Source organism: Lonchura striata, chromosome 15 (assembly GCF_046129695.1).
Source record: "Lonchura striata isolate bLonStr1 chromosome 15, bLonStr1.mat, whole genome shotgun sequence".
NCBI lineage: Eukaryota > Metazoa > Chordata > Aves > Passeriformes > Estrildidae > Lonchura > Lonchura striata.
Window position 1 is genome coordinate 14849324 of NC_134617.1, and position 14880 is coordinate 14864203.

At 54.3% G+C, this 14880-nt stretch overlaps 2 protein-coding genes across 2 annotated transcripts; one reads left to right on the forward strand and one right to left on the reverse strand.

Moving 5' to 3' along the window:
• Window positions 1-3534: 3534 nt before the first annotated feature.
• DND1 (DND microRNA-mediated repression inhibitor 1) lies at window positions 3535-12014 on the forward strand (the record flags this gene model as incomplete). The annotated part of the gene is given in 6 exon segments (XM_077786740.1): window positions 3535-3567; window positions 3570-3623; window positions 7249-7366; window positions 8132-8593; window positions 9234-9645; window positions 11765-12014. Coding segments are annotated over 6 exon segments (1329 nt in total), but the record flags the coding sequence as incomplete, so codon positions are not given.
• Window position 12015: 1 nt separating this feature from the next.
• Window positions 12016-14175, reverse strand: WDR55 (WD repeat domain 55). The gene is made up of 8 exons (XM_021531896.3): window positions 14155-14175; window positions 13936-14087; window positions 13745-13845; window positions 13592-13679; window positions 13287-13466; window positions 13095-13194; window positions 12824-12993; window positions 12016-12505 (listed from the first exon to the last, which is right to left on the reverse strand). The coding sequence occupies exons 1-8, from the start codon at window positions 14173-14175 to the stop codon at window positions 12187-12189; spliced, it is 1131 nt and encodes a 376-aa protein (XP_021387571.2). The 3' UTR covers window positions 12016-12186.
• Between the last annotated feature and the right edge of the window lie 705 nt (window positions 14176-14880).

Consider the following 14880-nt stretch of genomic DNA (forward strand, 5'->3'; position numbering starts at 1 on the left):
GGAACTTCCAGGCTTCCTCCCCAGCCAGCCCCACTCTGGTGACTGCCAGTGCCAGAGATGGACCCTGAATATGAGACTTTAATGGGAGCAGCACCTGAGGTAAATGTTAACCAACCTCCCTGCCTCTGGAATGTATGGCTTGAATAAAACTGTCTGAGACACTGGCTTCAAATCCAATTTCATACAAAGCAAATGAAAAAAAAGTGTTCTCTATAGGAACTCAATCCTCAGCAAAGACTTTCCTGGATGGAAACAAAACATGCACACTTGAAGCATCTTTTCCCGTGTCAGTGAATTGTGTTACTCTGAGCAGGTGTCAAGATGGAGTTTAGGCAATTCCGAAAGGCCTGAAATCCTAAAATACAGCCACTGTAGAGTGCAGCTGGATTCTATCCAGAAACCAAAGAGAATCAAATATCTACTAAAGTCCTGTAAAAAATAAGGCAAATACTTAGAGATATTCTAGCAAGAGCAGTTTGCTCAGGAATATGTTTTGTTCCACTCTGTTTGGGTCATAAGTGGCATTATGTGTCTGGTTTGTCCAGAAATGCTGCAAACAAATGCAGAGAACACTTAGGGGACCTCAACAGAGCTGTCTGTCAAGGAAAGACTGAAAAAAATGCTTGCTAAGTCTGAGAAAGGGAAGCTGGAGATGAGGGAAGGAAAAAAGAAAATAAACTTTGTGACAACTAGCAGTCAGTTGTTCCCATGAGCTGTGAAGGGCTCTGCTAACAAGAAAAGCTGCTGCAATCTTGAGAAGGAGGAACTGGGGACTGAAGAACTGCTCCAGTGTTTGTGCTGCTCAGTGCAGCTCAGCAGCTCAGTTCAGGAGCTGCCAAGCAGGGTCAGCTGTCCTGTGACACAGAAGGGGCCAAAAGGACACCTGGAACTGTTCTGCTTTGGACATGACCCTCCTGAACTAACAGTGCCTTCCAGGGACAGAACTGCCAGTGAACACCACTTTTGTACCTGAGGTCACCAGTTTGATGGAGACATTGGAGCTTAAGTTAAAGCATGTTAAACACACACCCTTTAGTCTGGCTAACTGCTCAAACCCTTTCCCCCTGTGCTCACAATTTCTTCCCCAGCTCCAGCCCAGGGGCAGCTGCCAACACCTCGGCTCTGCAAGGCTCCAGTTACCCCCAGGATTTTTTTTCCACCAGCCCAGCTCCCTTTTGCCATCCCAGCTCCTGCTCTGGTTCCCACCCCAGCCCTGTTCCTGTCCCCACTGCAGGATTGGGCTGTGCTGGGGAACTCCCACCTCCACTGGAAACCTGAGTCTGTGGGAGCTGCTGAAGCCTGAGGAATTCTCATTCAGTGCTTCCATGGCAGCCTTTCCATTTGCTTGGCCTTCTTTTGGGTTTTGGTAGGGGATTTGGGGGTTTTGGGGTTTTTTTCTTGGTACAGGTTTATTTTAAAAAACTCAAAAATGTTCTCTTTTGTCAGAACAAAAGTTTTTTGTTTCATTTAAGGTTTTTAAACAGCAGTATTTCAAATATATCCAACTATTCTGACAGCTAAAGATATGATAATTAACTCAATCCATTTTGCTACTTTAATCAAATGAACTATTGACACCCATAAAGCAGCATATTGGCTCTGACATTGTTTCTAAGCAATCTCCGTTTATTCAGTCAGGCAGTTGTTTTCTAACCTAAACAAAGCTACTTTGTAGCTTCAATTCTATAGAAACTTGCAGAGTTTATATTGTAAACTGGTTGCCAATGTGGGATTTTGGTCATTGTTGCAGTTCCAATGTTCCTGTCCATTCACAAACTTGGAACTGGATTCTGATCCTAACAGATTTCCAATTCTCTACATATTTCAATAGCTTGTTGACCAATAAGAAAAGCATTTGTGATTTTGCAATGCTGTGAAAAACAAAAAAGCTTCTACAGCTTTTCCACTAACATATACTCATTTCAGACCTTCTTGGGAAAAGATTTTGTCAATCCCGAAAGTTTTCAAGAGTAAATTTCACAGACCAGAAAATACACAGGTGACTAGGAGAAAAAAAAAAAGCTGCTGCTAGCCAGCATCATCCTGGGTATAGTTTTGGTTTTAATGTTAGTTTTGTTTTCAATCTTTATGTTCCTCTCTATGACTGCCTTAGAGTTTCCAAGGAGCTGAATTGTTGAACACCCCATGCTTTTCAACTTTTCATTTTTTATTGTTCAAAATAACATTAATAAGAAGCTTTTCTTTCTTATAAAGAAGCATTTTGCATATATTTTAAACTGTACACATGTATTGTACTATAAGTGGATGTAAGACAATTCCTTTTATCCCCTGGCTCATTATGAAGGAGGGCCAGCACAGGTCAAAAGTACTTATTCATTGGAGCAGTCCTGATCTGTCAGGGCTCTTCTCTGAGCTGTGGATTAGAGTAGCAGCAGGGTAGATCTCACCTCGATCACACAGTACTCCTTCCCATTCACATACTGAATACCTGCAACTACTGTTTCCCAGACAAAAGGCAGAGGATTAAAACGGATAAAAATATATTAATGTTTTTCTCTTTTATCTCCAGCCAACGAACAAAAGTTGAGATTGTGTAGGAGAGAAGATTCAGTCTCATTTTGCCATCTAGTGGCAACACTGGCTTGCTGAGATGCATCCGGGAAAAGGGAGCTGATGTTAGAGGGAGGTGGGAACGAGTTATTAACTCTTTGGAAAAATCAGACATTTTTCTACTCAAAATATTAAGAAGCCTAGTTACATTTTATAGCAACACTGCATAAATAGCCACGTTGCTAAAATGTTGGACCTTTCTGATGGTGCATAACTGGCTTAACGTTGCTGAAGCTGTGCCCCATCAGAAAGGATAAAAGCCTTCAGCCCCCAGTGGGTGAATATCTCCCTTCCTGGGGGGCAGGGGAGGATATTGGCATGAGAACAAACACCGTGGTCTGTCCTGCCTTCTCCCTTACCCGGTTCTAACCCCAGGCCGCTGGTGGTGGGTGTGCACCGCTCTGGCTCGCACAGATCAGGCTTCGTTCAGCACCGGAGCCCGGTCCTCAGCCCGGGCCCGGAGCAGCGAGCACGGCTGCCTGCACAGACTGTCCGGGCAACAACCGTGAGCACCTCAGCCTCTCACACTTCAGAACGCAGTGGAGATTGTGGCCAATGCGCTCTCCTGCGCATCAGACACTGTTTGAAGGATTTCTTTCAGCAGATGTGTCTGATCCCCCCAAATCTGCCTCTGTTAGCAGGTATTGGAAAAAGCAGCACGAAGCCCTCCAGCTCAGTACGAATCGGTTCAAACCCGGCATATCTTTTCGGGACGCCGTTATCTGGGGTCTAATTACACTGATGATTGGAATAGGTGGTCTTGAAGGTCTCGTCCAACCTTGACGCTTCTGTTAGTAGAGTTTGGCGGTGCTGCTGTACCTCTTGCAGCAACTCCTTGCCTTCCCCTGCGTACAGGTGGACAAGTACAAGAAAGAGAGGCAGCACACGGCGAGGTGAAGCAAGGCCAGACCCCGCCGGGGCGGGCGGGTGGTGCCGGGGGTCCATCCGGGGTGGGGCGGTGCGCGGGGCGGTGCTGGCCCCGTCCCCCCGGCCCGCGGGACGCGCAGAACGGCGGGAAAGGCGCGGCGGGAGCGGCGGCGATGGACCACAAGGTGAGGCTCCCCGCGGGGCTCCGAGCCCCGGGCCCGCTCCCCGCGGGGCTCCGAGCCCCGGGCCCGCCTGGGAGCGCGGCCAGCGCTGCCCCCGGCCCGCGGGGCCAGCCGGGGCCGGGGTCTGAGCCCCGTTAGCAGCGGGGGCTGTGCGAGGAGAGCGGGTCCTGCCTCTCCACGCAGCCCGGGCACCGCCCGGGCCGGCTCCTGAGCTGGGACCCGTCGCGGGAGCCACGGGCCGGCCACGAGGCTGTGAGGAGGGAATGGGGCTGGTCTTTCATCCCGCTTTGAGCACGTGTTTCCCCGGTGGGGATCCCCACTTTCGGCCGAGGTTCGTTTTTAGTTTTTTTGAAAGATGTAACCCCTTGGAGGAGGTGAGGTGCCACCACCTGGTAGCGTTCACTCTTAACTGGTGATCTTTTATCACTATTTATCCCTATTAGCTGGTGATTTTTTCTCTAGATACTTTCCCGTTGAGGTATCTGGTAGGGGCCATTGGCCGGTTCCTAGTGCTGATAAGGAAGGTCGAAACGGACCTTTTAGTTAGTATAAATCACTTGTTACTGAGTTTATTTTGTTTGCTAGGACTCCAGCACCCGTGGTTCTTAGTGCTGCCAGTTCTGTCCCCAGGACAGCTCTGACTCTCCCCACGGTGGTTGTGGAGGGATCGGGATCCAGCCATGCCACCCTGCCGGCCACCGTGCACAGGGACTGGGCAGAAACGGCAGCTTTAATGGCAGATATTAACCTGCATTGATAATTCCACTGCTCCGAGGAACATGAGGGATTAAATAGCACTTGTTTTGGCCGGTGTATTTGACGACATAGCGTCCAATTTTAGAAATTTGTGAAGACAAGGTTTCCCAGGAGCCCGGGAAGTAGTGGAACTCATTGTGAGGTTTAAATTCGTTTTTGTTGGGCCAGTATGCATTACTCACAGCTGTGGATACATTGTCTCTCCACCAAAACTTCCCTTTCATATTTTGTGTCAATATTGGAAGTTGAGTAAATTAATTTCCGCCTTTTTTTGTTAAAAGTTGTGCTTCACATATTACGGTTATATTTCCCTCTGCCAAATGCATGTTTTTAGGCTGAGCTCCTAAATTTGTACAATTATGGCTTATTCATCAGCAATGGTCGTTGAAATGCATTCAGCCTTAAGCATGGTTTCAGCCATTAGCACAGTGACCATCAGAGATGGAGAAGGTGAAGGTTTCCATCCGGTGGGTCAGATTCGGCGATTTATGTGCTCAGTCTGGTTCATTCTGGTGCTGATTCCATCTGTGAGGCGAATAAACAGCACTTCAATGGATAACCTGATTTTCAGTGGAGACATGCTGGCATTATTCCCAGTATCATTTTCTGAAAAAGTGAAATAATACAAGTCTCGTCAGGGTTTGCCCGGACAGGTTATAATCCCATTAAAAGCAGGGGAAAGCCACGATGCTCTAATTCTGTTTTGTACTTTTTTGTAGCTCTGTTATCCATAGATTCCCGAGAGAATGTACCCCGAGGTTTAGTTAATCTCAGGCACTGTTTTGTGTTACTTTTACCAGAACACGTTGTCCTGACTGTAAAGCTGCCAGACTTCCCCTTGAATGGAAGGTGGAGCTCCTCATTCAGGGTTTGCATAAAATGCACACTCGAGGCACAGCGATTATTTACTCTGAGTATCCCCCTCAGTCTTGTGTGGCTTCGGGCTCTTTTTCAATGGGCCATTAGCCCATTCTGTGCTTCCATTTGGCAGCGATAATATGGGGTGTGAAAAACCCATTGAATTCTGCCTTTTTGGCCCATTGTACCTATTTTTATGGAAAATGTGAGCTCCTTTCACTGATCAGACTAGAGATAAAAGTCCCTTTTCCCATTCAGAATATCTCTGTTCTGTCTCCTGAAATGCAGTCAAGATACTCAGTGAAGGTGCCCTTGGTCAGGACCATTTTGAAGCTAATTACATTTAGGTGCCATGCTCGATAAAACCCCATCCTGTGACAGGATCATGGGGTGTACTGCTCCAGTTCCAAATTACACAGCTTTTAATTTTTTTAAAAAACTTTAGTAAGGGGTTTCTTTCACCTTTGCCCCAGGGGAGGAGAATTGCAATGTTTGGAATTCTTGAAAATAATGCTTGATTATATAATTCTTTCCACCTCTGTTTTCTCAGTGGACAACCTGTAAATCCTAGTTCTTGGGAATGGTCAATTAGTCCGACATTACACGTAGAATTTTTGGAATCACCATGAAAATTACTCTATCCCACATCTCACCCATATTACTGACATGTGGGGTGAAGTGAATTTTGTAGTGGTACCAAACATGCATGCAATTAGTGTTGCACAGGTGAGGATTTCCCCGTGTTCTAAAATTTCGGTAGCACTCCTGGACAATTGTTCATTAAAGGCTGTGTCTTTTCTAATTTCATCTCATTTTGTAACAAGGCCAAGGATTTGGCCAATCTTTGGGAGGTGCAGTTCATTTTCTAATCTGCACAATGTCAGGAGCACTTGGAGCCCACATGAGCATTAGCTAAACTTTTTCCTTCAACTTTTGCTTTTCTTTCTGTCCTCCTGTAACTGTCTCTGCAGCTGTTCTATTTTCAAGAACAGTAATAATAACTCAGCTATTTCCTGCTTTCCAGTTCAGTTGTCAGTTCTTGTTTCTCTTTAATATCTCTTCTGTACTGGCAGGCAACCTTCCACTATCCCAGGTGGCTCCAAGCCACATTTGACCTGGCCTTGGGCACTTCCAGGGATCCAGAGACAGCCACAGCTTCCCTGGACAGCCTGTGCCAGGGCCTCACCACCTTCACAGGAATGATTTTCTTCCCAATATTCAATGTAACCCACTGTTTTTCACTTTAAAGCTGTCACGATGCAATGGGCCACCTTGGCTCTATGCCCCAGCTCCCTCTTGCAGCACAAAGCCATCTGCTGCCTGTGTTTTGGCTTTCCAAGCCCTTGCAGGGCTTTAGGAAACTGTTGCTGACTTTGGGCTCTAACAGAGTTGCTGGACTTTGTGTCACACGGAGCAGACTTGGACAGTCCTTGGGATGGGAGTGTTGGGAGGCTCCTCAGGTTCCCTGAGAGCAGAGGGGTTCATTTGCCCCTCACGTGCTGGCCAGCAGTGGATCTTGCAGTTCCCTCATGGGGTTGGGATGCTCCCAGCTGGGAGGCTGAATGTAGAGGAATTTCTTGTGGAACAAGGACATGCTGTCCTAGATGCTATTCCTTTGCAGGAACTGGACAACCCTAGCCTGCAGACTACACTTACTTTAGTTAAAGTATTTAGGACATCCTTGAAAAGACAATAAGCTTTGTACAAACAAACTAATCAGTGCTGGATGCTGAAAAACTGTCACGTACTATAACCTGATCAGATGCTTGTAGTATAACAGCCAATCAATAAGTGACATGTCTATGTAATCATATTACATTAACCAATGAATGTTAATTAGCTGTTGTGTTTTGTAAGACGATAAAGGTATAAAAGATTAATAAATTAGAGACAGTAGAGGAGGATGACATCTAGCCATATTGGTTTGAGTGTCATTACTCTGTCTGGCTCTCCGTGGCACCTTCTTCAGCTGAAAGCTCTTTGCTCACACAATCACCACCATCTTCTCCTTCAGACATGGAGCAACGGAATCAACAAGGCCAGTAAGATGGCCCTGCTCGCCTGGGAGAAGGAGACGGGCATCAAGCTGGTGCAGATCAACGGGCAGAGGCGCTACGGCGGGCCGCCCCCAGGTACGCCAGGAGAGCGCGGCCCGGGAGGGGCTGGCTGTGCTTGCCGGAGCTCACCCTGGGTCGGGGGTGGCTCCGTGTGGTGGAAAAATCTCTCCTCCAACCCGTGCTTCCAAGGAAAACTCAGCAGCCTCTTGTTCGGTCTCAAGGCAGTTTATTGCAAGTTATCGAAAAGATTTTCTTCTGGGGCTGCTGTGGTTTGCTCAGAGCTCAGGCAGAGGCACACACACACCCTGACATCCTCTCTGACTCCCGACTGCTTCTCTCCCCGCCAGGGCTGCTGCTGCTTTTATATGGTACATTACGTGTTACATGTTTATAGTTTTTCCCCAATGCCTATTACCTATATTAAATGGTGCTTTTCTACTCTAAACCAATCTGTAAGTGCCAACATCACCAAGAACATGGAGGTAAGGAAGAAGAAAGAGGGAGAACAGGGCAAGCCCAAATCCCTCCATCTTAAAACCCCTGACCCCCATGTACAAAACCAAAACCCCCCTGTATCCGTGTACGAGACTTAAAACCCCCCTGTACAGCACTCAAAAATTCTTCCCTTTACTTTTTGACTACTTCTACTATAATATCTAAGCTTTTGTGACTTCTTGTTCTTCCTGCAAGGTTGGTAAATCATTCCATGGCTCAAACCCAAAATCACAGTTGTTTCCAGCTGCCTGCCAGGGTCTCAAATGCTTCTGAGTGGGATCTGGAACACCCAAAAATGTCTGAGGGGCATTTTGAGTTCCGACAGTGCTCCCCGTGTCCCCGCAGGCTGGGTGGGCGGCCCGCCACCGGCCGGCACCGAGGTGTACATCGCCCGGCTGCCGCAGGACATCTACGAGAACACGCTGATCCCGCTGTTCGAGAGCGCGGGGAAGCTCTACGAGTTCCGCCTCATGATGACCTTCAGCGGGCTCAACCGGGGCTTCGCCTACGCCAGGTACGGCTCCCGGCAGGACGCCCAGAGCGCCATCGCCGCCTTCCACCGCTTCCAGCTGCGCCAGGGCTGCGCCATCGTGGTGTGCTGGAGCATGCAGAAGCGCGAGCTCGTCGTCAACGGCCTGGGCGCCTCGGTGAGGCTGCGGGAGCTGGAGGCCACGCTGCAGACGGTCACTGAGGGGATCCGCAGTGTCACCCTGCACACCAGCCCCTCCCAGAAGCAGGGCAAGCTCGCTGTGCTGAAGTACAGGTCGCACGAGGCTGCTGCCCTGGCCAAGAAAGCCCTGATGGAAGGTCAGTGGTGCTGAGGGATGCTGCTTGGGCTGGTCTTCCCACCTCCAGACTTGGCTGCAAGGTGACTTCAGCCTTGAGACACCCTTTGCACTATCCCTGTGTCCTGTGGGATGCCAGCTGCCCCTGGTGCAGCCCTGATTTCCAACTGGAATTTCCAACCTCCTACTGGAGGTAGGGTGAAGGGGCTGCTGGAGGTCTCCAGGAAGCTGCTTGCTCACAGCAGGAGCATCACCAGCTCAGGGCACCCAGAGCATTAACCAAGTTATTAAACCTTTCCAGTGGAGCAGCCCAACCCCTCAGTGTCCCTTAAACACTCCTGATGGAGCTGCTCAATCCCTCTGAGCCCTGTCCCATGACTTCAATGCCCTGATGGGACACAATTCCCAGACATCCAACCAGGACCTCCAAAGTCTTGGTTTGTACCCATTTCTGCCCCAGCTTAGGAGTATTTGGCTTTGCAATCTGTTCGCCTTGGCCCTAAATTCGAGCTGCCCCTAAAATCATGGAGATCACTGGGACGGGACAGGACAGGGTGGCATGGGACAGGATGTGATGGGACGGGAAGGGATGGGATGGATGTGAGAGGATGGGATGGTATAGGATAGTGCTGGAGAGTAGGTGAGCATCTCCTGTCTCCTAGGAAACCTGAGGATTGGGGATGCAAAGATGAGGGTGGACTGGCTGGACCCCCAGCTGAAGCAGAAGCTGCAGCTTTGTAAGGAGGAGCCATCGTTCAGCTGTGTGCAGGGAGGTGAGAGCCCAGCAGTGCCCCTGACTCTGACACTGCAGAACATGCTGGAGTGCCTGAACACGCTGGGCTGGAAGCATCACCTGTTCATGACCAAGTGTGTCCAGGTGAACCCCAGCGGGTGGCAGCAGTTCTGGTACCGAGTAGCCATCCAGGGGTCCCATGTGCCCATCGATGGCTTCATATGGGTCTCACCAGACAGGCAGGGCCAGAGCGAGCACGAGAAGGCCAAGGTGGTGGCAGCCCTGTGCGTTCTCCAGGTGCTTGGTGAGTCCTTGCACAGCCAGCTCCTGCCTTTCCCAAAGTCTGGAAGTGTCTGCTGGGAGGGTGGAACTGTGGCACTTGTGGGGCAGGGAGGGACCCAGGCTGGCTGGCAGGGCTGAAGCGCTGTCGGCTCTGAGCTGAGGCTGGCATCTGTGTTTGGAAGCACAGGATGCAAGAGGAGGGGGCTTGGGGGTGAGGGCAGAGCCTGACCCTTCTTTCTCCACTGCAGGGGACCAGCTGAAGTAGGCAGCTGAACTGCTGGAGCCACGACTGAGCCTGAGCCCCGCTGGGCTCCCACCCTGTTCCAGCTTTCCTTGGAGTTCTTTGCATCGGTTTTGTGAGCTGGCTCTGGAGGACGAGGCTGCTGTCCACGGCAGCCACCCTGTCCCCGGGCAGCCCTTGAGTTCGTTCTGGTTTTGGGTTGTTGGTTTTCCTGCCAAGTTTGGCTTATGTTAAGTTGGTTTGTGTTGCGTTGGAGGGGCAGATCCTGGAGAAGCAGCAGCTCTTGGGAGGGCTGCCAGCACTGGATGCCAGTGTGATGGAAGGAATTCCTCCACTGGCATTCCTGTTTCCTGAGGAGGAGCCTTAGGGGAGGACAAGGCCACACACAGGGCGTGTCCCAGTGGTCACAGACGTTCTTTGGGCTGGTGGAGCTGCTGTGTGGGGAGAGGAGTGCCTGCAACCTGTTTGTTGTGAGGAAGCAGCTGTGGAGTTGGCAGCTGCCCATGAATGATTCCTCAGGAGTGGCAGGTCTGGCCACACGTTGTTCTTTTAGGATTAAAGAGTTGTGGAAAGCACCAGCTGGGTCATGTCATCTTTTCCTCCTGCATCCTCAGCTCCCTGCCTGGCCAGTGCATCTCAGTGCTCTCCCCACACACCCGGATAGGCAGGGGAAGGGACAGGGTAGGATTTTGAGTTTTAGAGCCTGGTGGGCCCATTGTGCGGGAAGCAGTGTTCCCTAACACCTTGATCTTTGTTCTCTTCTAATCACTCGTCTCTTTCTGACCAGCTTTTGATACCCCCCAGGCTCCTCTGAGTGCCTCCTGATGTCCTCCCCATTGTCTCTTGGTGGTCCTCTGGGATATTTGGTAGCACCTTGTTGGGGAGGTTGGGGTTTTTCCTTTTGGTTTTCTCTTGTCTTAGAAATCTTCCCCCATTTTTTGTTGCTAAGGGACAAAAACCACTCCAAGGGAGGCTCCTGCCTTCCATAGCAGACACCTGTCATTCAAACCAGGACACCCCTTTATGCTCTCCAGGCGTCTCTGAGTTTCATAGATGGTGGGTAGACATCCCCAGCACCACGAATGTCTCTGACCATGTCTCTGGCCCCGCAGGTGCAGCACAAACCCCTGGGCCAGCAGCACCTGGGGGCTGCAGTTGGTGCTCCAAGGGCTCCCAGGCAGTGCTGGGAATGCAGTGGGGGATGTTTGCCACAGCCAGGAGTAGGAATGCTGGTGGAACTGCACCAGACCTGCCCCGTTCCCCAGCAGGTGCAGGGGCTCCTGCAGGGGCCGTGGCCGCAGCATCTGGCCCTGCCAGATGCTGTTCCAGACCCTGCTGCCCACTCTGCTCATCCCCAGCCTGGGAGGGATCCCTGTCCCCCTCCCCACTCAAGATACACTGTGATGCACAGCTGGGCCCACCAAGTCTGGCAGCACCCAAGTCCCATCCCTGTTCCTTTTGGAGATCCCCAGGATCCTCCAAGAATCTTGGGGTGCAATCTTTAGGTTCTTTCTTGCACTCCCTGCAAGTCTGCGTGTCCTTCCTGAGGCACACTGCAAGTCTGTGCCTCATGAGGATGAGCCAAACCATCAGCACAAGGCACTGGGAAGAGAAAGGCACTGGGTTTATTTCTAACAGAGCTAAAGTCTTAATTAATTAACAACAGGTAGTTGATCTGCTGGGACAGCAAGGCAGGGAAGCGATGAACCTGTCTGTCCTGGCCAGGCACCCCAGAACCCCATGTCACCCCCTCCCTCACCCCTCCTGAGAACTGCCCTGCCTCCCCATCCCAAAACAACCCAAGGGACCCCCAAATACACCAGCAAACCCCAGCATTACCCCCAGCACTGCATCCCCCCCAGGGACCCCCAGCCCTGTCCCCCATCCCTGCATCGCCCACCCCAGGGACCCTCAGCGGTTCCCCCTCACCCACGCAGTGACCAGAGCCCCCAGCCCCGTCCCTCACGGACCCCGCACGGTTCCCCTCGCCCCAGCCATGTGCGCCAGCCCGCTGCTCCCTGCGGTGTCTCCGGCAGCCCCTCAGCCTCTCCACCCCCAGCCTGTCCCCCCGTCCGGGACACCCCCGCCGCCCCCACAGCCGCTGTCCCCGACCAGACCCCCACCCGCTCCGACACGCGCTGCCCCTTTAAGAGCGCGCCCACAGCCGAGCTTGAGTGGCAGCCCTAGGAGCCAATCAGAACGCCAGCGTCCTGCCCACCGACAGCGGTAGCATTGCAGCGAGGCCACGCCCCGTGGGCGGGCACTCTCTGGGGCTGCGGCTCTGATTGGCCGCGCCCCGCGAGGGGACGCGCAGAGCCCCGCCCCCGCGCCGGGCGGGGCGGCGGCGCTGAGGGGCCGCTCAGTCGCTGTCGCTGTCGCCGCTGTCGCCGCCCTCCGCCGCCGGCTCGGGCTCGTCCCGCAGGTCGGCGAAGAAATCCTCGCCGCTGCCCAGCGCCTTGCTGCTGAGGGCGCGCAGCGGCCCGCCCTTCTTCTTCTTCCGGCGGTAGTCATCGACCACCATGGAGCCGAGCGCCGACACGTCCCAGAACTTCACCTTCTGGTCGTGGCCGCTGCTGGCCAGGAGCTTCCCGTCCGCGGCCAGGGCCAGCTGCTCGATGGGCTCGCCCAGGTGCTGCCCCACGCAGCCCAGCACGCGGTTCGGCAGCACGTTCACCGCCCTGGGCGGGCACGGGGCGCTGAGGGCCGGGACGCCCTCTGCCCTCCCGTCCCGTGTCCTGGCAAGGCTGATCCCATCCCACAGCCCCTCACTTGCACCCCTTCCCATTCCTCCCCATCCCATCCCACCCTCAATTCCCTACCTCACCCCCTCCCCATCCCACCCCATCTCCAGCCCACTCTTCTCCCCTTCCTATCCCACCACCCTCCCCTCCCTACCCCATCCCACCCCCACGGTCCCACCTGATCCCACACCTGATCCCACACCCATCCCATCGCTCTCCGTTCCCCCTCACCCCCTCCCCACCGCACCCCCTGACCTGATGACTCCGTCCAGGGACCCCACGCACACGATGCTGTCCGTGACGGGCACCATGCAGTCAATGGTCTCTGCCCTGAGCGCAAAGCGGTCGCTGGCGGCCCCGAAGCCGTCCCAGTTGAAGAGGTAGATGGTGCCTTCGCTGGAGCCACACGCCACCTTCCTCCCCCTCTAGGCACGAGGGAGGGCAGTGAGATACAGGCAGAACAAAAAACTCAGAGCGAGGACAGGGAGCTGTGGGATCCTGCTCCACGCTGGGGAGCAGTGCCAACCTTCATCAGCACCACAGACGTCAGGTCGCCGTTCTGCGGCTCCGAGACCAGCTCAAAGCGCCGTCGCTTCACGTTGAAGACGCCCAGGGTGCCATCACCACTGTGGGAGGTGGAAGGGACATGGCACAGGGCACTGCAGCCATGAATGGACATGGGGAACCCGACCCCAAGGCCACGAAGCCCCTCTGGTACCTGGCTGTCAGTAGGATCTTGCCGTTGCCATCCACTGTCATGGCACTGATGTACTCCTCCTGCTGCCGTGCCTCCAGGATGGCACTGCCCCTGCGCAGGTCCCACACCTTCACTGCCCCGCCGTCGTCGCCCGTGGCAAAGATGTGGTGGTCGATGGGCAGCACGCAGTTGAGGGCCGATCTGCAGAGACCCCGGCCCCACGGTCACGGCTCCCGGAGCAGGCCCAGGGCTGTGTGGTCCTGCCGCGGGAGGGAAGGGGACAGCCCAGCCCTTGTGCCCAGAATGAGTCGCCTGCACGGACTTACTCGTGGGCCTTGGGGAAGCGTGTTTCCAGCCGTCCCTCCTCCGCTGTCAGAATGTGGATGGACTTATCCTTGGACACAGTGAAAAGCTCTGGAGAGCCGCGTTAGTGCCCCCGCCCGGCGTCCCCCGCTGCCACCCCACGTCCCCGCACTCACTCTGCCCGTCCTGGGAGAACGCCACGTCCCGGCACGACTTGAGGTGATGTCCCGAGGACCAGAGCTGCCGGTTCTCGCCCTCGGTGCAGGAGTACGAGTACCTGCCGGCACCGGGAGTGCTGGCTGGGACCCCGCGGGCGGCCGGGGAGCCCCAGAGCCGGGACGCCCGCCGCAGCCCCGGCCCCACTCACAGGTACACATCGCCGTCCACGTCCCCCGCGGCCAGCAGCGGCCGCGCCGGGTGCAGCGCGATGGCGTTGGCCGTGGCCTCCAGACAAATGTCCTCGGGGGCGTCCCGCACTCGCGGCTCCCGCGCCGCCGGCTCCGGGGACTGCTGGGGCTCCTGGGGGGAGCGGGGCCGTGGGACCGGGGCCGCCGGCTCCGGGCTCCGCGGCCCCACGCGTGCTCACCTCCTCCATGGCGGCCGCCATGGCGCCCTGCTGCTTTGCACGGCCACGCCTCTCATCTGCACATCCCCGCCCCTGTTTACCCGGCACAGCCCGGCCCGGGAGCGGCGCCGGCCCGGGGCTCCAGCGTGCGGGGCTCCGACCCGCGGGCGGCCGTGGCCACATCTCACCAGGTCGCTGCCCGCCGGCTCATGGCTTCCTGTTCTTTAGGGCTTCACCGCTGGGAGCCCCACAGGCTCCCTAATTGACACCGTCATCTCCTCTCTCTGATCCCAGGAGCCACGGACCAGGTGCCACTTCCACCCCTTGTAGGGTCTGGGGCCAGCAGGATCCCCCTGGAGACCCCAGCCCAGCCAGGGAGCACCAGCAGCGCCCCCGCCCCGAGGGGCCATCCCAGCTCGCTGCTGGCCCTGCCCTGAGGGAACAAGCTTTGCCTGGTGCTGGCCCCAACACACACACAGAGCTGCCCTCTGCCAGCGCTTAGAGCAGCTTGCACATCCTCTGCTTCAGGTCATTGTTCGTGCTGCACCCCAGCTCAGGGTCCCATTTCTTCCCCCTGCCTTGAGGCACAGAATGCATAGCTGGGATTATTGCTTCCAAATAGACTTGTTAATTTTATCCAGATGCTGCCCCCAGCCCAAAAGGCTCCCACAATAAATTACACTGAGCCACGGTTTGCTCTGTCAGACCCAAGAGTCGTAGCACCACTGCTGCTCCGAAGGAGACCAG